The sequence below is a fragment of the Myxocyprinus asiaticus genome, chromosome 11, assembly GCF_019703515.2.
Source record: "Myxocyprinus asiaticus isolate MX2 ecotype Aquarium Trade chromosome 11, UBuf_Myxa_2, whole genome shotgun sequence".
In the NCBI taxonomy this organism is placed as follows: Eukaryota; Metazoa; Chordata; class Actinopteri; order Cypriniformes; family Catostomidae; genus Myxocyprinus; species Myxocyprinus asiaticus.
Genome location: NC_059354.1, coordinates 50,752,501 through 50,778,206, shown reverse-complemented (window position 1 = coordinate 50,778,206; position 25,706 = coordinate 50,752,501). Strand labels below are relative to the sequence as shown.

Sequence of the window (25,706 nt, the reverse complement as noted above, 5' to 3'; positions counted from 1 at the left end):
TATCAGTAACCTTATAAAAGCGCTTTTATTCTACATGGAGAGGGTCCACTCCGCACATGTTAGAATCACATCACCAGCCGAATGCTACTCACTTAATCTCAGTAACCGTCCTGTTATTGGACACTTTCACTCACTGATTAAAGTAATCATGACTGACTGTGAATACTACATTTCTACAATAGCTTCTGAAACTTAAAACTATTGATTTTAAATGCTTCTGCATCCAAGCCACTAGGTGTCACTGTAAGTCCAAGATGACACACAGACAAAAGTTACAAATTTCCAAGTCAACTCAACAACCTATTTTTGAAGATGTGGTCATTCTGTTGATCATAATTACCAGCTTCGGTAGTGCTGAGCAAGAGTTTGTACCTTTATAGAGGTTCTTTGGGTTCTGACAGGTGTGTCCACAGCCGTTGGAGCAGCACTTCTTCAGAGCAGAACATTCTGCATCCGCATCACAGCTCTCAACGCAGGCCGCTGCAAAACCGCTCGCTCGCTCCGCTGGTGGACAGTCACCTTGTTTCACCATCTCGACGGAACGAAGAAACTCGCAGCTCGTCAGACATTCATAGTGTTTCTTTGGAAAGAGCTTCTGAAATCAGAAACAAGAAAAAAAAAAAAAAGCAATTGGGTAAAGTGTAAAATTAAGTAAACTTGAAAAGGTCTGGTCTGACAGTTTAAAATGGTTTTAATAGCTTGACGTTTGAAGGTTCTACAGACACAACAGTCTAACAGACAGAGAAAAACTATGTAAGATAGATAGAAAGACAGATAAATCATCGGATGGATGGATGGATGGCTGGACGGACGGATAAAACATCAGATGGATGGAACGATGGATGGATGGATGGAATGATGGATGGATGGAACGATGGATGGATGGAACAACGGATGGATGGATGGAATGATGGATGATAGAGAGACAGATAAAACATCAGATGGATGGATGGAACGATGGATGGATGGATGGAACGATGGATAGATGGAACGATGGATGATGGATGGAACGATGGATGAATAGATGGATGGATGGATGGAAGGAACGATGGATGGAACGATGGATGGATGGATGGATGGAACGATGGAAGGAACGATGAATGGATGGATGGATGGATGGATGGAACGATGGATAGATGGAACGATGGATGATGGATGGAACGATGGATGAATAGATGGATGGATGGATGGAAGGAACGATGGATGGATGGATGGATGGAACGATGGATAGATGGAACGATGGATGATGGATGGAACGATGGATGGATGGATGGAACGATGGATGATAGATGGATGGAACGATGGATGGATGGAACAATGGATGGAATGATGGATGGATGGAACAATGGATGGAATGATGGATGGAACGATGGATGGATGGATGGATGGATGGATAGAATGATGGATGGATGGAACAATGGATAGATGGAACGATGGATGATGGATGGAATGATGGATGGATGGAACAATGGATGGAATGATGGATGGAACGATGGATGGACGATGGATGGATGGATAGAATGATGGATGGATGGAACGATGGATAGATGGAACGATGGATGATGGATGGAATGATGAATGGATGGAACAATGGATGGATGGAACAATGGATGGATGGAACGATGGATGGAATGATGGATGGAATGATGGATGGATGGAATGATGGATGGATGGATGGAACGATGGATGGATGGGCTTTTTCAAGCCAACATAATTAAAATGACAAAAACTGCTTGTCAATCACTTTATTAATCAGTATTTATGTCTTGTTTTCAGGTAAAAAACACCTAAAATCCTTAAAACAAGATACATTTACTTGAGAAGCAAATTTGTGCAACATAAGACTTATTTCAGAAAATATGTCTAGAATTAAGTTTATATTTCATACCCCATTCAATGTCAATTAGTTTTTTCTGGTTTTAAGCAAAAATAAAAAATAAAATATATTGACTACCGAAAAAAATTATATAAAATAATATATTCTCCTCAAGTATTTTTTCATCTTGTTTTAAAAATGTTTAGATATTTTTTGGTTGGTTAGTTTTTCATTGCAAAAAAAAAAAAAAAAAAAATCTTATTGAATATTTCTGTCTTATTTTCTGGTAAAAATATCTTAAACATCATCCTTAAACAAGAAAACAAAATTACTTGAGAAGCAGAATGGCATGAGATATTAAGTCTTGTTTACAGAGAAATCCAACCAAATTTGGTGGGGTTTATGCTTACAACAAGAAAAAACAATTTGCCAATGGGGTGAGAAAAATAAACGTGTTTTGCCTTTAAATCAAGGTTATTTTTTACCCCATTGGCGAATATTTATTTACATTGTACTAGATTTCTCTGAAAACAAGACAAAGTATCTCATGACATTTTGCTTCTCAAGTAAATGCATCTCATTTTAAGAATATTTAGATACTTTTGCTGGAAAACAGTAAGAATTCAGTACAGATTCAGTAAGAAAATGATTATTCTGCAGTGTTAGTGTTGGACAATGTCTTGGTTACTCAGCAGCTTAAAGAGCATTGCAAAGTGCCATTAAGAAGACCGAGTCGCGCTTTACTTCCTGAACAGTCACTCAGAATTTCCCTGAGTGAATTTTCCATCTCTCAACAGGCTGCTGGGAGACTCTGGTGACGTACCTCACACAAGTCCTGACACTGGTTCTCCTTCAGGTCCCATGATGCCCTGCAAGGTTCCAGACACTAAAAGAAGACCAGAGAGACAGTGTCAGCTCATTACAGTTTAGAAAGAGTCGACACCAATGAATAAATAAGAATAACTGGAGCAATGGTTCTCAAAATTCCTGATCTACTGACACACTAGTGAAACATTTACTTACATTAGTAGCATCGCTACTTTTACTTACACAGTAACTTTTTTAGTTATACAGTTTTGAGTCATTATACACAAGTACCACAGAATGCCGCAAATGAACACAATCAAGTATCAAGCCGCAGAGAGCGGTGAGACATGCATATAAAGCCTCTTTTAAATGTTGCAGATCAGCACAAGCACATTCTGAAAGGCTTCATTTGGTTTCACAGTTTGAATTCCATCCACTCCACACAGAGCGATTAGGACATCGACACTCTCTTTCTTTACTCAAACGTCTGGACCTGATCGACTCTGGCACCGGCATATACGTTTGTCCTTTGTACCAAATCCAGAGCAGAGCTGTAAGCGGTAAAAGAATGATGCACCACTGAGAATGTGGCAGAGATTCACTCTTACACAACATACACAACTGATTTACTTCAGGCCTTTTCTGGGCACAAAATGAAAAGGACGAGCCTTTCACACCGAAACAACTGCAGACAATCAACTCTTTTGAGAAACACAAACATTAAAGGAATAGTTCTCCCGGTCATCATTTACTCAGTTATTACGTGGCTCTCTTGAATACTCGATTCTGATTGGTCAATGGCGCCATCTAGCGGTCAGATATTGCTCTGTAACAACCGCAAATCCGGGGATTAAGACGTATCAGACCGCTCATCTGGGTCCTGCGAGCCGTCTATCCTGCTCCACGTGAAGCGATTTCTTCTCAAATTACATAATTTCAATGCATATCAATATTTTATGTCCATGTATTTATTTATTTGGTTAGTAGCCGTGTAATAAGCAGGATAATGTACAGTCAGTCGGTTGTTATCGTGCAATAAACCCCTTCAGGGTGATACAAAAGGTCTCCGCTTCGCTTTGGGGTCCTGATCACCCTGTCGGGGTTTATTGTGCGATAACAACCGGCTAATTGTACGTTAACCCTTACTTGTGTCATTCCAAATCCATTTGGCTTTCTTTGTTACATGGAACACAAAATGAGATGCTTTGAAAAATGTTGAAAAAAAGAGGATGGTGATTTTTCAACATATGCGCTATATTCCAAGTCTTCTGAATAGTCTAGCTTTTAGTGGGGACCAGACCCAAATTTAAGTTGTTATTCACTGAAAATCGTTCCCTCTTTTCCAACTCTCAAATAATGGTAATGAGCCAAGTCTGGGCTTGTTTACAGTTAGAAGTCTCACTTTCTGCACCAAATCTTCCAACACACTCTCACAGCGAAATCGTCAGGATTCATACGACTTCTCTAAATTTGGCGAATTCGTATGATATCGTGCGACTGCAATTGTACAACCAATGACGTCTCTGGATTTCGCAAGTCACACACAACAGCTTCCTATCATGTTTACACACTCTACTGATTGGTTAAGTTTAGATAAGGGGTTTGGGTAAGGGCATAATATTAATAAGTATGTGCTTAACGCCTCGTGCGGAACTCAGGCTTACTTCCGCATTACACATCCGGGAATTTGCATGTGATGAAGTCGTACCAGTTTATACGAACAACATCGTGCGAGAGCAAAAGAAATAGCCGACTCGAAAATTATGCATGACTTTTCATGAGATCGGGCTGAAATCGTCCCTTATTTTCTGCTTATCATTGGGATTTTGGTTGAACAATAAACTCTGCAGCTGGGATTTTATTCATTTTGGATTTCTAGCCTCAACGTATGTGCCCGTCACAGTATGGAAAGACTGAGAAATGTTTTTAAAAACTATCGGCCGATGAATCGTAAAACATAATAGTGTAGTTTTGGGGGAACTTGAAGTTTGACTTCAATCTATCCCACAAGATATTCTGAGAGATCAGTTTATTCAAATAAATATGACCAGATTACAGTCTACAACTGATTCTTCTTCTTTTTGTTATTATTACATGAAATATGAAATATTATTTTCTTTAATAAACATGTTATTTTGTCCACCTTCTTTAATGTGTCCTCTCCCATCAGCCTTGTGTATTATAAATATTATATTACAATTATTGTCTAAATTAGCATAATCTATTCTTGATAATGAATTAGAAAAGCTGTTTATGTTTGCATTTCAAAGCTGTGGGGTATCTTGTTCAGTATGCTGTTTTTATGAAGTTTATGCATTCTATTACAACCCTTCTGGTAAAATTGATTAATGAGAAGAAACGGAAGAAAAGGTCATAGTTTGGGGTAAATTAAATGTACAGTATATTGAACATCAATTGTTTGAGACTGCAACAAGCACAAAAATAGAAAGAATTCCTTTGCACTGCATGATCCCAGGCTACTATATTTTGAAAAGCTTACATTACAGTAAATTAAGCCTTACAGTATTACTGGTATGTCTATAATCCACCGGGTAAATATCTTTTTTAATGATCTCTGCATACAGTATACAAAGTGTGTACTGAACTTGGAGCATTGTGCCTGTTGTCTCTTCTGCAATATTTACACTGAGATGTTCATGGTTGCTGTAGCTACCTCAACTGTCCAATCACAGAGCTCTTGTCAGCAGCTCGTAATAGCCAACCCTGAAGTAGGAGGCGGGACTTGTTGGAATACGGGTGTAAAAGCAAGCGAGCAGTCTAAAGCATATGAGGAGAGAGAGCGAGTGAGTTACTGCACATGCAAAAAATTAATTCATCTTTGCAAGAAGATACATTGCTTTACAAAATGCATGCAACGTATTTTTTGTGCACTCAAAATATCATAATGCGCGCACAGAACTTTTTTGTGCACTAAAAATTTCATCTTGTGCGTACAAAATTCTGTTTTTGCGCACAAAATATCAACTTGCGTGCTCAAAATTTCATCTTGCGTGCACAGAATATTTTTGTGCACTCAATATCATTTTGCACAGTCAAAATGACTATTTATAATAATTTTGGCACATATGTAACTCCATATGTTTCGGGCTTGTTTATAGTTAAAAGTCTCATGTTTTGCACCTTTTTTTAAATTTCTTTCTGATTATTATTTGAATATTAGTTGAACACCTGCATCTGGGATTTTATTCATTTTTGGACTCTTGTAGCCTCTGTGTCTGTGTGTTTAAGGAAATATTTTTTTTAACATTCAATAAATCAATTTTTAAAACGATCGGCTGATAAAACAGTTATTGGCCTTTTCCACCACCTTAGTTATCGGTATCGGCAAAATCCACCATCGGTCGACCTCTACTCTCAAATTTAACTTGTGTCATTTTGGAGTTTGACAGTAGTGGTCATTATGAACTGTTGTATGGAAAACAGCTGCTTGAACATTCTTCAAAAAAATTTCATGCTGTGTTCAACAAAAACAATGACAACATGCAGGTTTTGAATGACATGAGGGTGAGAGTTTTCATTTTAATTTCTGAGTGAATTTCTTCTTTTAAATTACAACAAAATATAATCATTTATGAAGGCAAGTTAACAAAGAAAACATGAATACTTCATTCTTTGCAGATGTTGCTTTAGCGTGGGAAATCATTCCTCAGATACACTTGTAAAAGCGTCACTGGTGCGGTTTATACTAGAAAAGGCCTTGAAGAGACGACCATCAGCAAACCACTATACGGCTGCTTCTGTACCACTGCTGGGCGAGACCCAAACCCCACCGACTCGTGCCAACCCACAGACTCTCAGACCTTTTCAACTTCAATTCTGCTCATATATGAGCGCAGACTCTTGTGTGCCACTATTACTGTTAAGTGCTTCACACAACAGTAACCTAATAGTAAATAGTGCCTTAACCAGAATAATACTCAACAGGCGCTTTTCCACTGCAAGAACTTTTCCTAGTTCCTGGAACTAGTTCAGGGTTCACATTGTTTTTGATCTAGTTCCACATGGAACTAAAACCCCCAAATAATATCGGACCATCTTGTCAAGTTAGGCTTTGACATCAACGAAATTAAACAGTGTAGACTGACAATAAAGACTGACAATTAAGTTGTTATTCACTGATATGATGACATGATTGTTATCTTTGGGTGAACTATTCCTTCATGAACATTGGAATGGTGGAGGCATATCCATTCTCTAGACTTTGAGTCGTCTTTCAAACATATTACCCATTAACTGATATTGCTGAGTAAGTGAGCCGAGCTGTTTACGAGGTTTTAATTAGCTCATAAGGCAGCGCTATCATTGGCAGGGAAACATTTATTTGCTGTTAAATGAAGTGTGAGGACGCAGTGTGTATATCAAGACTCAAACCCCATCTCTGCATGCTTGAGCGCCAGCTCGTAAACGTGTAATGCGGTTTGTTGTTTTGGCTTCAAAGCACTACTGGAGTTTGCATGCATACTACAGCACAACACAGTGAGTTGCGTTCAAAGATACGCCATTTCACATCATTCAGTTTTATGGTAGTTTGTGCTTTCAGGACTCTGATTCAATATAACAGAAATAAAGAGATAAACTTGGTGTGCATTGAACATGTGTCTGGCACTATGCTTGTATAACAGGGAATTCTTAAGGGCCGTTCACCTCGAACACGTTTTTGCATCTGTCTGCGTTGTTTTTTTAATTATTTTTTCTATATACACATATGCTACAGTAGATGGACATCTTTGATCGTTGTGCCATGTCTTGTTTTTTTTTCCGCGTGTCGCACAGGAGCGGTGCGTTTTTTGACGGCATGTCAAGTCACACAAATTACTTCTCGCGTGTTCCATTTTTTGTGCAGCGTCTAGATTTTTTTTTTTTACTAGAACATACATTTGGTTTCAATGGCCCCTTTTTGCACGTGCCACTATGTCTCGCACACAGTGCGCAAGTAGCAAATTTCGTCATGAGCACTGTAAGCAAGGACTGTTCGCATGCAGCCCAGTCTTTCTAGACATCTTTGCGACGTAGTGGGTATGCATCGAACGCGTATGGGCTTCTCTGTATACAGTTAGTATGGGCTCTTCTGTATACAGTCTGTATGGGCTCTTCTGTATACAGTCAGTATGGGCTCTTCTGTATACAGTCAGTATGGACTCTTCTGTATACAGTCAGTATGGGCTCTTCTGTATACAGTCAGTATGGGCTCTTCTGTATACAGTCAGTATGGGCTCTTCTGTATTCAGTCAGTATGGGCGCTTTTGTATACAGTCTGTATGGGCTCTTCTGTATACAGTCAGTATGGGCTCTTCTGTATACAGTCAGTATGGGCTCGTCTGTATTCAGTCAGTATGGGCTCTTCTGTATACAGTCAGTATGGGCTCTTCTGTATTCAGTCTGTATGGGGTCTTCTGTATTCAGTCTGTATGGGCTCTTCTGTATTCAGTCTGTATGGGCTCTTCTGTATACAGTCAGTATGGGGTCTTCTGTATACAGTCAGTATGGGGTCTTCTGTATACAGTCAGTATGGGCTCTTCTGAATACAGTCTGTATGGGCTCTTCTGTATACAGTCAGTATGGGCTCTTCTGTATACAGTCAGTATGGGGTCTTCTGTATACAGTCAGTATGGGGTCTTCTGTATACAGTCAGTATGGGCTCTTCTGAATACAGTCTGTATGGGCTCTTCTGAATACAGTCTGTATGGGCTCTTCTGAATACAGTCTGTATGGGCTCTTCTGTATTCAGTCTGTATGGGGTCTTCTGTATTCAGTCAGTATGGGGTCTTCTGTATTCAGTCAGTATGGGGTCTTCTGTATTCAGTCAGTATGGGGTCTTCTGTATTCAGTCTGTATGGGCTCTTCTGTATACAGTCAGTATGGGCTCTTCTGTATTCAGTCAGTATGGGCTCTTCTGTATACAGTCTGTATGGGCTCTTCTGTATACAGTCTGTATGGGCTCGTCTGTATTCAGTCTGTATGGGCTCGTCTGTATTCAGTCTGTATGGGCTCTTCTGTATTCAGTCTGTATGGGCTCTTCTGTATTCAGTCATTTTGGGGTCTTCTGTATTCAGTCTGTTTGGGCTTGTCTGTATGGGCTCTTCTGTATTCAGTCTGTATGGGCTCTTCTGTATACAGTCAGTATGGGCTCTTCTGTATTCAGTCTGTATGGGCTCTTCTGTATTCAGTCTGTATGGGCTCTTCTGTATTCAGTCAGTATGGGCTCTTCTGTATTCAGTCTGTATGGGCTCTTCTGTATTCAGTCTGTATGGGCTCTTCTGTATTCAGTCTGTATGGGCTCTTCTGTATACAGTCAGTATGGGCTCTTCTGTATTCAGTCAGTATGGGCTCTTCTGTATACAGTCTGTATGGGCTCTTCTGTATACAGTCTGTATGGGCTCTTCTGTATACAGTCTGTATGGGCTCTTCTGTATACAGTCTGTATGGGCTCGTCTGTATTCAGTCTGTATGGGCTCGTCTGTATTCAGTCTGTATGGGCTCGTCTGTATTCAGTCTGTATGGGCTCTTCTGTATTCAGTCTGTATGGGCTCTTCTGTATTCAGTCATTTTGGGGTCTTCTGTATTCAGTCTGTTTGGGCTTGTCTGTATGGGCTCTTCTGTATTCAGTCTGTATGGGCTCGTCTGTATTCAGTCAGTATGGGCTCTTCTGTATTCAGTCTGTATGGGCTCTTCTGTATTCAGTCTGTATGGGCTCTTCTGTATACAGTCTGTATGGGCTCTTCTGTATACAGTCTGTATGGGCTCTTCTGTATACAGTCTGTATGGGCTCTTCTGTATTCAGTCAGTATGGGCTCTTCTGTATTCAGTCAGTATGGGCTCTTCTGTATTCAGTCTGTATGGGCTCTTCTGTATACAGTCAGTATGGGCTCATCTGTATTCAGTCAGTATGGGCTCTTCTGTATACAGTCAGTATGGGCTCTTCTGTATACAGTCAGTATGGGCTCTTCTGTATACAGTCTGTATGGGCTCTTCTGTATTCAGTCTGTATGGGCTCTTCTGTATTCAGTCTGTATGGGCTCTTCTGTATTCAGTCTGTATGGGCTCTTCTGTATTCAGTCTGTTTGGGCTTGTCTGTATGGGCTCTTCTGTATTCAGTCAGTATGGGCTCTTCTGTATTCAGTCAGTATGGGCTCTTCTGTATACAGTCTGTATGGGCTCGTCTGTATGGGCTCGTCTGTATTCAGTCTGTATGGGCTCTTCTGTATTCAGTCATTTTGGGGTCTTCTGTATTCAGTCATTTTGGGGTCTTCTGTATTCAGTCTGTTTGGGCTTGTCTGTATGGGCTCTTCTGTATTCAGTCTGTATGGGCTCGTTTGTATACAGTCAGTATGGGCCCTTCTGTATACAGTCTGTATGGGCTCATCTGTATACAGTCAGTATGGGTTCTTCTGTATACAGTCTGTATGGGCTCTTCTGTATACAGTCTGTATGGGCTCTTCTGTATACAGTCTGTATGGGCTCTTCTGTATACAGTCTGTATGGGCTCTTCTGTATACAGTCTGTATGGGCTCTTCTGTATTCAGTCAGTATGGGCTCATCTGTATACAGTCAGTATGGGCTCATCTGTATACAGTCAGTATGGGCTCTTCTGTATTCAGTCAGTATGGGCTCTTCTGTATATAGTCTGTATGGGCTCTTCTGTATATAGTCTGTATGGGCTCTTCTGTATACAGTCTGTATGGGCTCATCTGTATACAGTCTGTATGGGCTCTTCTGTATACAGTCTGTATGGGCTCATCTGTATACAGTCAGTATGGGCTCGTCTGTATACAGTCAGTATGGGCTCGTCTGTATACAGTCAGTATGGGCTCACCTGTATACAGTCAGTATGGGCCCTTCTGTATACAGTCTGTATGGGCCCTTCTTTATTCAGTCTGTATGGGCCCTTCTTTATTCAGTCTGTATGGGCCCTTCTGTATACAGTCAGTATGGGCTCATCTGTATACAGTCAGTATTGGCTCATCTGTATACAGTCAGTATGGGCTCTTCTGTATACAGTCTGTATGGGCTCATCTGTATACAGTCAGTATGGCTCATCTGTATACAGTCAGTATGGGCTCTTCTGTATACAGTCTGTATGGGCTCATCTGTATACAGTCAGTATTGGCTCATCTGTATACAGTCAGTATGGGCTCTTCTGTATACAGTCAGTATGGCTCATCTGTATACAGTCAGTATGGGCTCTTCTGTATACAGTCAGTGTGGGCTCTTCTGTATACAGTCAGTATGGGCTCTTCTGTATTCAGTCAGTATGGGCTCTTCTGTATACAGTCTGTATGGGCTCTTCTGTATACAGTCTGTATGGGCTCTTCTGTATACAGTCTGTATGGGCTCTTCTGTATTCAGTCACTATGGGCTCTTCTGTATTCAGTCTGTATGGGCTCTTCTGTATTCAGTCATTTTGGGGTCTTCTGTATTCAGTCATTTTGGGGTCTTCTGTATTCAGTCTGTTTGGGCTTGTCTGTATGGGCTCTTCTGTATTCAGTCAGTATGGGCTCTTCTGTATACAGTCTGTATGGGCTCTTCTGTATACAGTCTGTATGGGCTCTTCTGTATTCAGTCAGTATGGGCTCTTCTGTATTCAGTCAGTATGGGCTCTTCTGTATTCAGTCATTTTGGGGTCTTCTGTATTCAGTCATTTTGGGGTCTTCTGTATTCAGTCTGTTTGGGCTTGTCTGTATGGGCTCTTCTGTATTCAGTCTGTATGGGCTCGTTTGTATATAGTCAGTATGGGCCCTTCTGTATACAGTCTGTATGGGCTCATCTGTATACAGTCAGTATGGGTTCTTCTGTATACAGTCTGTATGGGCTCTTCTGTATACAGTCTGTATGGGCTCTTCTGTATACAGTCTGTATGGGCTCTTCTGTATACAGTCTGTATGGGCTCTTCTGTATTCAGTCAGTATGGGCTCATCTGTATACAGTCAGTATGGGCTCATCTGTATACAGTCAGTATGGGCTCATCTGTATACAGTCAGTATGGGCTCTTCTGTATTCAGTCAGTATGGGCTCTTCTGTATTCAGTCAGTATGGGCTCTTCTGTATATAGTCTGTATGGGCTCTTCTGTATATAGTCTGTATGGGCTCTTCTGTATACAGTCTGTATGGGCTCATCTGTATACAGTCTGTATGGGCTCTTCTGTATACAGTCTGTATGGGCTCATCTGTATACAGTCAGTATGGGCTCGTCTGTATACAGTCAGTATGGGCTCGTCTGTATACAGTCAGTATGGGCTCACCTGTATACAGTCAGTATGGGCTCTTCTGTATACAGTCTGTATGGGCTCATCTGTATACAGTCAGTATGGGCTCGTCTGTATACAGTCAGTATGGGCTCGTCTGTATACAGTCAGTATGGGCTCACCTGTATACAGTCAGTATGGGCCCTTCTGTATACAGTCTGTATGGGCCCTTCTTTATTCAGTCTGTATGGGCCCTTCTTTATTCAGTCTGTATGGGCCCTTCTGTATACAGTCAGTATGGGCTCATCTGTATACAGTCAGTATTGGCTCATCTGTATACAGTCAGTATGGGCTCTTCTGTATACAGTCTGTATGGGCTCATCTGTATACAGTCAGTATGGCTCATCTGTATACAGTCAGTATGGGCTCTTCTGTATACAGTCTGTATGGGCTCATCTGTATACAGTCAGTATTGGCTCATCTGTATACAGTCAGTATGGGCTCTTCTGTATACAGTCAGTATGGCTCATCTGTATACAGTCAGTATGGGCTCTTCTGTATACAGTCAGTGTGGGCTCTTCTGTATACAGTCAGTATGGGCTCTTCTGTATTCAGTCAGTATGGGCTCTTCTGTATACAGTCTGTATGGGCTCTTCTGTATACAGTCTGTATGGGCTCTTCTGTATACAGTCTGTATGGGCTCTTCTGTATTCAGTCACTATGGGCTCTTCTGTATTCAGTCTGTATGGGCTCTTCTGTATTCAGTCATTTTGGGGTCTTCTGTATTCAGTCATTTTGGGGTCTTCTGTATTCAGTCTGTTTGGGCTTGTCTGTATGGGCTCTTCTGTATTCAGTCAGTATGGGCTCTTCTGTATACAGTCTGTATGGGCTCTTCTGTATACAGTCTGTATGGGCTCTTCTGTATACAGTCTGTATGGGCTCTTCTGTATTCAGTCAGTATGGGCTCTTCTGTATTCAGTCAGTATGGGCTCTTCTGTATTCAGTCATTTTGGGGTCTTCTGTATTCAGTCATTTTGGGGTCTTCTGTATTCAGTCTGTTTGGGCTTGTCTGTATGGGCTCTTCTGTATTCAGTCTGTATGGGCTCGTTTGTATACAGTCAGTATGGGCCCTTCTGTATACAGTCTGTATGGGCTCATCTGTATACAGTCAGTATGGGTTCTTCTGTATACAGTCTGTATGGGCTCTTCTGTATACAGTCTGTATGGGCTCTTCTGTATACAGTCTGTATGGGCTCTTCTGTATACAGTCTGTATGGGCTCTTCTGTATTCAGTCAGTATGGGCTCATCTGTATACAGTCAGTATGGGCTCATCTGTATACAGTCAGTATGGGCTCATCTGTATACAGTCAGTATGGGCTCTTCTGTATTCAGTCAGTATGGGCTCTTCTGTATATAGTCTGTATGGGCTCTTCTGTATATAGTCTGTATGGGCTCTTCTGTATACAGTCTGTATGGGCTCATCTGTATACAGTCTGTATGGGCTCTTCTGTATACAGTCTGTATGGGCTCATCTGTATACAGTCAGTATGGGCTCGTCTGTATACAGTCAGTATGGGCTCGTCTGTATACAGTCAGTATGGGCTCACCTGTATACAGTCAGTATGGGCCCTTCTGTATACAGTCTGTATGGGCCCTTCTTTATTCAGTCTGTATGGGCCCTTCTTTATTCAGTCTGTATGGGCCCTTCTGTATACAGTCAGTATGGGCTCATCTGTATACAGTCAGTATTGGCTCATCTGTATACAGTCAGTATGGGCTCTTCTGTATACAGTCTGTATGGGCTCATCTGTATACAGTCAGTATGGCTCATCTGTATACAGTCAGTATGGGCTCTTCTGTATACAGTCTGTATGGGCTCATCTGTATACAGTCAGTATTGGCTCATCTGTATACAGTCAGTATGGGCTCTTCTGTATACAGTCAGTATGGCTCATCTGTATACAGTCAGTATGGGCTCTTCTGTATACAGTCAGTGTGGGCTCTTCTGTATACAGTCAGTATGGGCTCTTCTGTATTCAGTCAGTATGGGCTCTTCTGTATACAGTCTGTATGGGCTCTTCTGTATACAGTCTGTATGGGCTCTTCTGTATACAGTCTGTATGGGCTCTTCTGTATACAGTCTGTATGGGCTCGTCTGTACACAGTCTGTATGGGCTCGTCTGTATACAGTCTGTATGGGCTTCTCTGTATACAGTCAGTATGGGCTCTTCTGTATACAGTCTGTATGGGCTTCTCTGTATACAGTCAGTATGGGCTCTTTTGTATACAGTCTGTATGGGCTCGCGGTGAAAAGAGTATAAAAATGATGTATACTCTAGCCATAAGTCTAAATTAGTAATTAAAAGTAAACACTAAAATTGATAATCAGCATTGCTTAATTTAATTTTGTAAGGCAAAAAAATCACAGACAAATATATGACAAATATTCTATATGTCACCCAGCCCAACCACTAACTCTAACATTCAATTCGGTAATGTGAAAACAATTCCAGCATCCAGCGTCAGAGCTTACCAAGAAAATTTTTATTTGTTTTTGCTTAATTTGTTTGTCATCTGTTGCATTTATGTAGGAAGTATTCTGCATGGCCTAAGCAGAACCAGGTTTTTTTTATAAAATACAACAATCTGATCATTATTTGCATGTAATGGCAAGCAAGACTGTACAAAAAAAAAAAAAAAAGTGGAACAAATAAATACGTCAGCTAAGGTAATACAAACTACAGGAAAATAAAAAGTGTGTGGAAAATGCTGCTTTCTGTGTCTCAGCTCAAGTTAATGAAGCGTGAGGAATTACACTACAAAACCAGAGCCAAAATAATGGAAAGGGAACAGAATTCTTTCAAATGAATGATATGAAACACCAGGTGTGCTTACTCAATAGGGAGTGTTTGCGGGCATGACTCTGAAGTAAACAAAGCACCAAGACATCTTTAAGAAGTGTTTTATTCTGACACACATCAACGGCTTCGCTTTGATAAGCTCCACCCCCTTTAGTTATCACTGCTCACTCAGACAAGGTTTATGTTCAGAATAGCACAGTAACATATTCCTCTTACAATTACCATTGTATATAGTACTGTGCAGTACTTGCATTTGTACGCGTAGAATACCTGAACGATCTACTACATGCTTCTTACAACGCAATGCACTTGAGATGATGTTCCGTACCGGGCCACATTGGGGCACTGAACATGAAAAAACAAATATTATGGTATTATTTAATAACCTGTTCCTTGATCTGCACAAATTATGTGTCATTTTAAAGCTTAGACTCTTGTCTTTACAACTGTTCCATTTTCCTAATTTGCAAACTTGCGATTGCAAAAATAATTTAAAAAACACAGTATAAAGATCAAAAAGATCACATGGCCATGTGTAATATATCTTTGAAAATGTATTGATTAGCAGAATACAATGAACAAATTTGTTTCAATCAGAGACCAAATTACAGCGAGTATTAGCGTGTGAAATCCACATGTATAATAAACAGATAAACAGAATTTACATCATATTTTGGTATATTATTTCATGAAAAAGAAATGGAATAGGTGCCCATGTGATTGTTTGTCATATCTGAAACATATCTGGGACGTATTTGATATAAGTTTACATATTTTCATATTTTTTTAGTTGTTTGCATTCATAGTTTTCAGTCATTCCGTTTTAATGTTAAAAAAAAACACCTGAATACTTGCTTGGAGAGGTTTTTGGACACTTGGAGTAAACAAAAGCCACTTGTGTTCTAAATGCTGTAACTTTTCACTGGTTCCCGCTGTATGTTTCACGCTGTAGATTCAAAAGAACCGATTCATAAGAGTCATTTGTTCAGGAATCGGACTACACTGGTCACGCTGTATGTTTCACGTTGCAGATTCAAAAGAACCGATTCATAAGAGTCATTTGTTTGGAAATCGGACAACACTGGTCCTGCTGTATGTTTCATGCTTTAGATTCAAAAGAACTGATTCATAAGAGTCTTTTGTTCAGGAATCGGACTACACTGGTTCCGCTGTATGTTTCAGGCTGTAGATTCAAAAGAACCGATTCATAAGAGTCATTTGTTCGGGAATCGGACTGCACTGGTCCCGCTGTATGTTTCACGCTGCAGATTCAAAAGAACCGATTCATAAGAGTCATTTGTTCGGGAATCGGACTACACTGGTCCCGCTGTATGTTTCATGCTGTAGGTTCAAAAGAACCAATTCATAAGAGTCATTTGTTCGGGAATCGGACTACACTGGTCACGCTGTATGTTTCACGTTGCAGATTCAAAAGAACTGATTCATAAGAGTCATTTGTTCGAGAATCGGACTACACTGGTCCCGCTGTATGTTTCACGCTGTAGATTCAAAAGAACCGATTCATAAAAGTCATTTGTTTGGAAATCGGACTACACTGGTCCTGCTGTATGTTTCATGCTTTAGATTCAAAAGAACTGATTCATAAGAGTCTTTTGTTCAGGAATCGGACTACACTGGTTCCGCTGTATGTTTCAGGCTGTAGATTCAAAAGAACCGATTCATAAGAGTCATTTGTTTGGAAATCGGACAACACTGGTCCCGCTATATGTTTCATGCTGTAGATTCAAAAGAACTGATTCATAAGAGTCATTTGTTCAGGAATCGGACTACACTGGTCCCGCTGTATGTTTCATACTGTAGATTCAAAAGAACTGACTCATAAGAGTCATTTGTTTGGAAATCAGACAACACTGGTCCCGCTATATGTTTCATGCTGTAGATTCAAAAGAACTGATTCATAAGAGTCATTTGTTTGGAAATCGGACAACACTGGTCCCGCTATATGTTTCATGCTGTAGATTCAAAAGAACTGATTCATAAGAGTCATTTGTTTGGGAATCGGACTACACTGGTTCCGCTATATGTTTCATGCTGTAGATTCAAAAGAACCGATTCATAACAGTCATTTGTTCGGGAATCAGACTACACTGGTTCCGCTGTATGTTTCAGGCTGTAGATTCAAAAGAACCGATTCATAAGAGTCATTTGTTTGGAAATCGGACAACACTGGTCCCACTATATGTTTCATGCTGTAGATTCAAAAGAACTGATTCATAAGAGTCATTTGTTTGGGAATCGGACTACACTGGTTCCGCTATATGTTTCATGCTGTAGATTCAAAAGAACCGATTCATAACAGTCATTTGTTCGGGAATCAGACTACACTGGTTCCGCTGTATGTTTCAGGCTGTAGATTCAAAAGAACCGATTCATAAGAGTCATTTGTTTGGAAATCGGACAACACTGGTCCCACTATATGTTTCATGCTGTAGATTCAAAAGAACTGATTCATAAGAGTCATTTGTTCGGGAATCGGACTACACTGGTTCCGCTATATGTTTCATGCTGTAGATTCAAAACAAACGACTCATAAGAGTCATTCATTGTGTTCTAAATGCTGTACCTTCTGATTCCTTTGTAGTATCAACACAAACATTTTGCCAGGTGCACTTGACATGTATAACAACACAAAGTTTTGAGCATTTATTTTCCTGTTTGCGTTTTAGATGGAAAATCTTTCAAAAATGCCTTCAGGTTGTCAGGAAAGAAAGAAGGATAAAAACAAAACAGATTCTCTAATGTTTGCGTACATGTTCTAGTCAAGACAGCCAAACCACTTTCAGTGAATGAATGAAACCTCACCAAACTGCACGTGTGAGAAAGACAGTCAAAGGTTAATTAAACAGCTTTAACATGATTCACCAACACACACACACACACACACACACACACACACACATCCATCATTGCTGGTCTTGGGCTGGGTTGACTTGACTTCAAAGCAGTGCTCATGGTTTGTGAGCGTGGTGATGTTTACACTGGTGACATCATGGTGGACTTCACAGAGGGTTAGCAGGCCTCCAACAGATCTTCTAATTACTATCACAGAGAAAGTCTCTTTAGAGGAAACACGAGCCGCTCTGGTTAGTGTTGTGCAGTCACTCTAGTCTATGTGTTTGATTCCAGTTCCTTACCGGTTCCATTTATGATTCTTTTAGTACTTTTGAGGAAGAATTATCCTGATCCTGATACTCAGCATCCTGATACCAAACTATGAGAACCGGCTCATAAGAGTCATTTGTTCGGGAATCAGACTACACTGATTCCGCTGTATGCTTCATGCAATTTTATTGATATTCCTTCACATGCAAGCTTGTGATTTCTCGGCACCATTGCGGCCTTAAGAAACAAATCGGCCAAACGGGAAAACGTATCGCCCAATGCAATTATTAAAAAATTCAGAATATCGGACGATTTATTAGCCTCGCCGTTATATCGCTCGACCACTATATTTTCTCTCTGTTTTGTTGAATGCTTCAGTTACTAGATGCACTTTCACTTCAAGCCATGAAAGTGTATTTTGCATTTGAATACTGAAAAAAAAAAACAAGAAAAAAAATAGATAATAATCCTATTTCTTTAACACTCCATTTACAGCAAAATCCTCCAAACCTGTGGTGCATTCTTTAGACATAACAAACGTTAACATCTACTCTCAGATGAATGTTAACACATTCAACACGACGCCCGCCAGGGTGATTTCAAAGACATGTCAACAACAAAAGACCCCGAGACGCAGAACTCGCCAGCGAGAGCGTTTATAAATTATACATGTGCTCCTCAATCAAATGCACTTGCTTTATTTATGAAGTGAGGAAACAGATAGTGCTGGGTTGCGCGTTGTCTGCAGTGGAATGCAATAGCAAGTCATTTTAATACTGCATGACTCTCGTCGCATGATGACAGCAGTCATTCTCAGCTACATCTGCTACCCCTCTGAAAATCTGTAAGCGGGCAGTGCATCTGGTGTCAACATGGCACTAATATTCAATGAACAGTTAATTCATTAGTAATAAACAGAATAAACAATTCCTCCAGAAAGTAATACAGTTCACTAGTCAAACTGCAGGAGTTTGCAGATACCAAGTAACATCACAAACGTTCCAATAACGTTCCACAAACGTTTGATTACACATAGTCTCTAAATACTTTTGCTTCGTTCTGATCTACATATCTACTGATTTCGTTTTTAAAAATGGTTTGCATGAGAAGCGTGCTTGTGCTATCTTTCATTAAAATACATGCTAATATGCTGTATATTTTGTTACAATTGTAACACTAAGTTAACACTAACGAGGGTTAAATGGGTTACAACACCACATTTTGAGGGTTCAATGGGGTGCAACACCAAATGTTTTTGCATGAAAATATTAGTTAAAATGTGATTAACTTTTTAACATGCTGGGAAAATGCATATTTAAGCAGCCTCTGAACTTTGACCTTAAAAATTATTTTCCACAACTTTTTGTGTATATGTATATATATATATATTGTATTTTTTTTTTTTTTTTTTTTTAATGTTTTTTTTTTTTTTATAAATTTTTTTAAGAGTAAAAAAAAGGTTTTAACATTGATAACACCAATGCCATGAAATCAAACACCATTTTTAAGTCATTTAAATGATTAATAATAATTTGATTTTGATTTTTTTGCACACTTGCAGTAATGCTTTTATTAAAAATAAGTACAAAATAAATACATAAATAACTTTACACATCACAGAAGTGTGTACCTGATGAAGGGGACAAGGATTTTTTTTTCAGGCAATTAATAATTTCAAATATATTTTTTAAAAAATATGCAAAGCAGAGTCAAGCCATTTCATATCATTAAAGGTTAGGTTATAAAACTATTACAATTAAAAAAAAAAAAAAAAAAAAAAATTGTAATTAAAACTGATAGTTGCAAGAATTCATACTTGTTAAATCCACCACAGCAGTATCTATAAAATATATATTTTTTAAATCCTCCAGTAACACTTGATTGTGATTGGCCCATTCTGAACAGCGCTGCCAAATGTAACAGGTGTCACATGACAGCGCCGTCTATGCGCTGCTTCAGCAGTGGTCTATCGTCATGTTTTTCCGAAAATAAATCCATTTCATTTATTAAATGATTTAAGCAACGTATTTTAAGATTTTCTATAATTCAAGAACTTTTTAAGCACCTCTTGGTAAAAATTGCTATTTTCAAGGGTTTTCCAGGACTTAAATCTGAAAAAGCCAAATTCAAGCACTTCAAGCACCTTGTACGAACACTGTCAGCCCATTTTTAACATTTACGCATTTCAATTTCTTGACAAAATTCCATCAAAATTAACGGTGTAATTTTTATGCAATATTAAATTCATAAAATTAACATATTTATTTATTTTGACATTTTATTTAGTTTAAGATTACTCAATTAAATTTGGTGGAATTTTGTTGTGACACTGAAATGCGTGAATCTTAAAATTATTTTTTGAGCGTATTATATTAAATTGTGCATGCCGTTTTAAAAATTAATTTGTAAACAGCTGATTAAAAATGAAGACAGTGAGCAGTAAAAGCATCTAAAAACATGCACTTTTCCTTATACAAATAAATGCATTTTAATCCAAAATCTCGATATTTTAAGTTCCATTTCCCAGCTACCCAAGCTCTGTCATTGAGTGCTCATAAACAGTCGAGATGAGGGCCGATATTTTGGACTATGTAACTCAAGCTCGATTAATCTTCTGTCTTCCCCCGGCTCAGTTTACATTTCATGATGTGACGCCTCAACAGGATGTTTCCATCAGAACAGGGTCAGATTTGAGATAAGAATGCGGGCGTAGAGTCTCTGGGAAATGAAGGACCCACTCAGGGGGTCGTCTGTCACCGGGCGATATATCTGATTTATGGTATACATGTGCCCTGCGCAGTGGCCTATCAATATTTCAGGGGTGCTGACGGAGAAGATCGCAACGTCAACATGATGACAGGTGCTGGGAAAAAATGTTGGGGAGTCGAAGAAGCTGTTCTGTTTTCACTAGATATGAAACATTCAGAGTCTGTACTGGGCAAGATGGCTGTACAGTTGTTGGATAATGGAACAAATAGTTAAACTTACTTGAGAAGTAAAGCATATTAAAAATGAATATCTTGAATTGCTTTTTGTTTTGTCTTCACTGTCAATCTTTGTTGTCGTGTCGTTTTGCTTAAAGGATAAATCTAACAAAATATTAAAAAATAAATAAATAAATATGTGCCTTCATTATGCAAATTTGTCTCAAGAATCATGAAATTTCACTGGCACTGGTATGAATGCGCCACTTAAACCAGATCTAGATCATTTGAACGGTTTAGTAGAGTTTGATCAACAGGGAACTCCAGGAGAAGACATCAGATAACATCAGGTCAGCACTAATGAAGGGTTTAGTAATGACAAACAACCGTCTGCTTGAAGGGATATACGAGTCTCTAATGACCCTCTTGACATTGTCAGCTGGCAGACTGCGGGCGAGTGTGAATGTTCAACTCCTCTTAATGCATTCCAGGGAAATCCTCTATAATGAAGGCAGAGGACAAGATGCATCAACTAACTGACTGATAACACAACACAATTTACACTCTCATTCTCCTACGGGCCCAATAAATCACTCTGCTGCCATACAACTCAGTAAGAACACCAGCACTGAAACTGGGAAAAATTACTTTTTTGATTGTCCAGTCAAATGTGGATTATAAAATAGTCTCACTTCTAAGCAGAGTTGAATCAAATGCGTCTGTCACTGTGTAGCTGCTGTGACTTTAAAGAAATAATATTCAGGATTATTAAGATTGACGATCAGAGAACGATTTTTAAAGTGCATTTGTTAGAGATGTCAACCTTTTCCAAGCCAACAGCATGCAACTGGCCATTTTCACAAGCCGTCTTGGTTTCGGAAGTATTTTTCCCCCGTTCATTTTGCACAAAGGGATTTCATCAAATCCTTCAAAAAAAGAGTTGTAAGTTAGGGGTGTGCACTGCAGCGAAGCCATTATCTGTATTTGTATCTGTATTCGGATAGAACCGGGTGTGGGCGGGGCTTAAACCGGAAGTGCGACCAAACTAAATGAAACACACATTTTTAAATGTTACTCGTACATTTATAATTTCTATTAATAAAATATGCCTTGTTTATGCCTTTTCATAATAATAGCCTAACAATAATAATTATTATTATTATTCTACAACTATTTAAAAAAATATATATTATTTTATTCTTTATTTTTCTTACCAGATGAAGCTGAATTTGTAGGCTACATTAACTGTGGAATATGTTGTGGTTTCTCCTGGTATTTCAGATATTTATATCTGCATGAAACAGTATTTTTGTTTACCTGTGCATGTATAACAACATTATTCTGGAGGCAGGAGGTGTCATGCAAAATGTGAAATATCAATCACACATTTTGCAGTGGATAATAAATACAAATTCAAACATTAAAATCAATATAGCCTACAAACAGGTGAAAGTCCCGTAAATCTATCAGGAATTTTTACGACAGGACACTATTTTTTAGTTTAATAATAATAATGTTAAATTTAGGGGACCTGGGTATCTCAGCGAGTATTGACGCTGACTACCACACCTGGAGTCACGAGTTCGAATCCAGGGCGTGCTGAGTGACTCCAGCCAGGTCTCCTAAGCAACCAAATTGGCCCGGTTGCTAGGCAGGGTAGAGTCAAATGGGGTAACCTCCTCATGGTCGCTATAATGTGGTTCTCGCTCTCGGTGGGGCGTGTGGTGAGTTGTGCGTGGATGCCACGGAGAATAGCGTGAAGCCTCCACACGCGCTACGTCTCCACGGTAACGCGCTCAAGCCACATGATAAGATGCGCGGATTGACGGTATCAGACGCAGAGGCAACTGAGATTCGTCCTCCGCCACCCGGATTGAGGCGAGTCACTACGCCACCACAAGGACTTAGAGACCATTGGGAATTGGGCATTCCAAATTGGGGAGAAAATAAGTGTACGTAAAGTTACATTTATGTAGTGCCTTACCAGAGGTAGAACAGTTTAAAGAAGAAGAAAAAAAAGACGGAGCATGAGGAATATTCCTAATAGGTGAATACTCTATTGAGCATTTAAAAAAAAAAAATTCCAGAATAAAGTCTTAACCAGATAATTTCCTTAATTGCTAATATAGTCATAAATGTGGTCAACTTTAAGAGATGGATAAACGAGCTCCGACGTGAAATCATCTCTTCGGGTCATTAATTTAACATCGCGCTCAGGTTTTGGCTATAAATGAATACATGGGAAATCCCGTGTGAATCGTGTGGTACATTAACATAGACATTTCAAGAAGTGGAACGTGTATATGATGTTGTATCTTAATGTTACACTTGATAAACTCCAGACGCGCACAATTAACAGAGACAGCGCCCATCCGATCTAAAATCACAACATGTGCATTTTCATTCATAAGGTTTACACTTTAGAAATATTGGCTGCACAGATTCATAAATTCTTTGTCATTTTGTATATGTTTATTTAAAATGTCGCTTGATCCTTGTGCTTTTTGGATAATCAGTCATACGAATATTTTTTATATTATTCGGATGACTCCGTTATTTGTGCCTTTCCGAATAAGGTATTCGGTTTCGTAGAGGTAGAGGTAGAGGTAGACCGATATATCGGTTTTACCGATTAATCGGTGCCGATAGTTGCTTTCTGGAACTATCATTATCGGCAAAAATCTGTGTTGAAATCTGTGGCAAAAAAAATCGATAGTTGCCAAACGTTTTTTCATAATTTCCTCATTTCAAAATAAGAGTCCCTGGTGTATGTCGGGCTTGTTTTTACTTAAAAGTTCTGCGTTATGCACCAAATCTGAATTTTTTCAGGTTATTTTTTAATTTTGCTTGAACAATAATCTGCATCTGAGATTTTATTCATTTAGGACTCTTTGTCTGTGCCAGTCAAAGTTAGGAAAGAATACCAATTATTTTTTTATTTATTTTTTGACATTTTAGAAACTATCTGCAAAATCCACTATCAGTTGATCTCTAGTTGTAAGTCATGAACTAAACCAATCAGCTCCGAGGTGAATCACAACATTACAAACTTTTGTTTTGAAGCAAAAAAGTATCTGAAAATCAGGAACTGTGTTATCATCATTACATATGATAATAATAGTAGAGGGAATGATTTATTTCAGCTTTTATTTCTTTCATTACATTCCCAGTGGGTCAGAAGTTTACATATAATTTATTAGTATTTGGTTGCATTGCCTTTAAATTGTTTAACTTGGGTCAAACCTTTTGGGTATCCTTCCACAAGCTTCTCACAATAAGTTGCTGGAATTTTGTCCCATTCCTCCAGACAGAACTGGTGTAACTGAGTCAGGTTTGTAGGCCTCCTTGCTCACACATGCTGTTTCAGTTCTGCCCACAAATTTTCTATCAGATTGAGGTCAGGGCTTTGTGATGGCCACTCCAATACCTTGACTTTGTTGTCTTTAAGCCATTGTGCCACAACTTTGGAGATATGCTTGGGGTCATTGTCCATTTGGAAGACCCATTTGCGACCGAGCTTTAATTTCCTGGCTGATGTCCTGAGATGTTGCTTCAATATATCCACATAATTTTCCTTCCTCATGATGCCATCTATTTTGTGAAGTGCACCAGTCCCTCCTGCAGCAAAGCACCCCCACAACATGATGCTACCACCCCCATGCTTCACAGTTGGGATGGTGTTCTTCGGCTTGCAAGCCTCACCCTTTTTCCTCCAAACATAACGATGGTCATTATAGCCAAACAGTTCAATTTTTGTTTCATCAGACCAGAGGACATTTCTCAAAAAGTAAGATCTTTGTCCCCATGTGCACTTGCAAACTGTAGTCTGGCTTTTTTATGGTGGTTTTGGAGCAGTGGCTTCTTCCTTGCTGAGCAGCCTTTCAGGTTATGTCAATATAGGACTCGTTTTACTGTGGATATAGATACTTGTCTACCTGTTTCCTCCAGCATCTTCACAAGGTCCTTTGCTGTTGTTCTGGGATTGATTTGCACTTTTCACACCAAACTACGTTCATCTCTAGGAGACAGAATGCGTCTCCTTCCTGAGTGGTATGATGGCTGTGTGGTCCCATGGTGTTTATACTTGCGTACTATTGTTTGTACAGATGAACGTGGTACCTTCAGGTGTTTAGAAATTACTCCCAAGGATGAACCAGACTTGTGGAGGTCCACAATTTTTTTTCTGAGGTCTTGGCTGATTTCTTTTGATTTTCCCATGATGTCAAGCAAAGAGGCACTGAGTTTGAAGGTAGGCCTTAAAATACATCCACAGGTACACCACCAATTCAGTACACCTCCTATCAGAAGCTAATTGGCTAATTGTCTAAAGGCTTGACATCATTTTCTGGAATTTTCCAAGCTGCTTAAAGGCACAGTTAACTTAGTGTATGTGAACTTCTGACCCACTGGAATTGTGATATATTCAATTAAAAGTGGAACAATCTGTCTGTAAACAATTGTTGGAAAAATTACTCATGTCATGCACAAAGTACTCCTAAACGGCTTGCCAAAAGTGTATGTAAACTTATGACTTCAACTGTATATAAAAACTTTAAGAGTGTAGGGAGAAGTGTCGCTGCAAAGCTCTTTTGTTGCACTTTGTTGGCTGCGATTCTCTGATTGGTGGATCTTTCCCTTCAGGATCATGGGTAGTGTAGTTCTTCACCAGGAATTTTGCTATTTAACACTGCTTTCTTTAAATGAATTTGAAATAACGTGGACTGATGGCTTTAACAGAAGCTTATACCATCAATTAACAACCTCAAAGCTCATGATAGGTCTGTCTTTAAACATTTATAAGTTATTGTTAATAAAGGGATTTTCCTATGGAGAAAGATTAATAGAATTTTTACTTCCATACGCACACTGTTGCGCTCTATAGTAAGTTGACTTTCTAAAGAGTGACTCTGTAGCACTTTTAAAACATTGCTCGGTTTATTTGAGCGGTCCAAGAGTTCTATCTCTATCCAT

At 39.3% G+C, this 25,706-nt stretch overlaps 1 protein-coding gene across 1 annotated transcript in view; it reads right to left on the bottom strand.

Annotated features, from left to right (window-relative positions):
- LOC127448248 (anosmin-1-like) overlaps positions 1 to 25,706 on the bottom strand; it is a 109,119-nt gene that overhangs the window by 45,874 nt on the left and 37,539 nt on the right. The window contains exons 3-4 of the mRNA XM_051710643.1: positions 2,640 to 2,702; positions 373 to 595 (exon numbers count right to left, since the gene is read on the bottom strand). Of these exons, the coding sequence (XP_051566603.1) occupies positions 373 to 595; positions 2,640 to 2,702 (286 nt within the window). The remainder of the gene's footprint in view (positions 1 to 372; positions 596 to 2,639; positions 2,703 to 25,706) is intronic.